At 38.0% G+C, this 1,395-nt stretch overlaps 1 protein-coding gene across 1 annotated transcript in view; it reads right to left on the bottom strand.

Moving 5' to 3' along the window:
- LOC147468815 (zinc finger BED domain-containing protein 5-like) overlaps window positions 1-1,174 on the bottom strand; it is a 12,132-nt gene extending 10,958 nt beyond the window's left edge. Inside the window, exons 1-2 of the mRNA XM_086552374.1 lie at window positions 875-1,174; window positions 426-709 (exon numbers count right to left, since the gene is read on the bottom strand). Of these exons, the coding sequence (XP_086408500.1) occupies window positions 426-709; window positions 875-1,174 (584 nt within the window). The remainder of the gene's footprint in view (window positions 1-425; window positions 710-874) is intronic.
- Between the last annotated feature and the right edge of the window lie 221 nt (window positions 1,175-1,395).

The raw sequence follows: 1,395 nt of genomic DNA, 5'->3' as shown, positions 1-1,395 counted from the left end.
CAGCATATACAATACATACCTTTTTATTATTATTATCCAAAACATTAATGAACATAACTCAGGTATTCTTATTTTAATGCATCGCACTAACTCAACATAAATGGATCACTACCAATTCAACACACATTCAGTCCTGCAGATAAGGCAGAAACAGGGAAAAAAATGTTAATGCACTCTAGTATGGAGACAGAATTATTGATAACAATTGTAACCAAATCTAAACAGAACTAGTGAGATGGGTGAGCTTGTTTTTTAGCAACAAGCTCACTGATACGAGGGGAAACTTTAGCAATTGCACAAGGAAAAAAAAAAGGAAAGGGCGAAGATTATGTTCAGGTGTGTTGAGTTTTGATCTGTATTTTGATTTGATACCTAACAGTACTGAAAATGCCGACTCACAAAGCCATGTTGATGGAAATACCAACAGTGCTCGAATAGCAGGTTCAGCAATCTGTCTGTATGAGTTTCTCATTGAAAACCAAAAACCACACAGATTTTTCTCAGAGTAAACATGTAATGCAGAATCATCATGTTGCATTTCTACCAACTCCTTCCTGCCTACCTGTCCAGCCTGCAACACCTGAGCATCTGTACTGAAAGGATTCCTAAGATATACAAATTCATCTCCATCAAGGCTTGGAAAATAACTATTAATTTCTTCCTCCATCTTCATAAGATGCTCAGTGACTAATCCTGTGAACTTGTCAGTCTTAGATCGTGGATTTTGATCTATATATTCTGTTACATTACTAAACATAGCCAAGGTATCAGACTGAATGTTTCCCCTCCACAGTCGAAGTTTTGCAATGAATGCTTTGAGTTTAGAAAGTCTATACTGCCACAAACTGTTACATTTTTCCCCCCTCCCCCTTACACTTCCTTGGAGACTCTGGTTTAGCATATTTAGAGCATCAAAAATATCCACAAGATAAGCAAGGTTAAGCATGAAGTAATGATCCTTCAAGGAAGTGACGAAATCTTCACACTTGTGGGAATGTTGAAAAAATTCTAGCAATTCTCCATGAAGCTCATAAATACGTTTTGTGACACTTCCTCGGGAAAGCCAACGTACATCAGTATGGAGCAGAAGTACACTGTGATTACCATCAAAATCTTCACACAATAGTTTGAATAATCGGCTGTTAAGAGCACTCCCTTTTACATGTTTAACCATCTTGACCACAGTGATAACACACTGCTAGTTCAGCAGAAGAACCTTGCATGACAAAACAAACCGATGTATCATGCAATGCATAAATGTCACATGAGGTGCCTTTTTACTTCTATGACACGAGCTCTAAAACCAACTTTCGCCCCAACTTTGCTGGTGCCCATCAGTTGTGCATCCTCTCAGATTTTCCCACTTCAAACATGTTCTTGAAAAATGAATCTGCC

This window comes from Penaeus japonicus, unplaced genomic scaffold (genome assembly GCF_977035675.1).
Source record: "Penaeus japonicus unplaced genomic scaffold, GWHDUDI00000001_assembly GWHDUDI00000026, whole genome shotgun sequence".
Lineage (NCBI taxonomy): Eukaryota > Metazoa > Arthropoda > Malacostraca > Decapoda > Penaeidae > Penaeus > Penaeus japonicus.
Note: the sequence above shows the minus strand (reverse complement) of the source record. Positions and strands in the feature narration are given on the sequence as shown.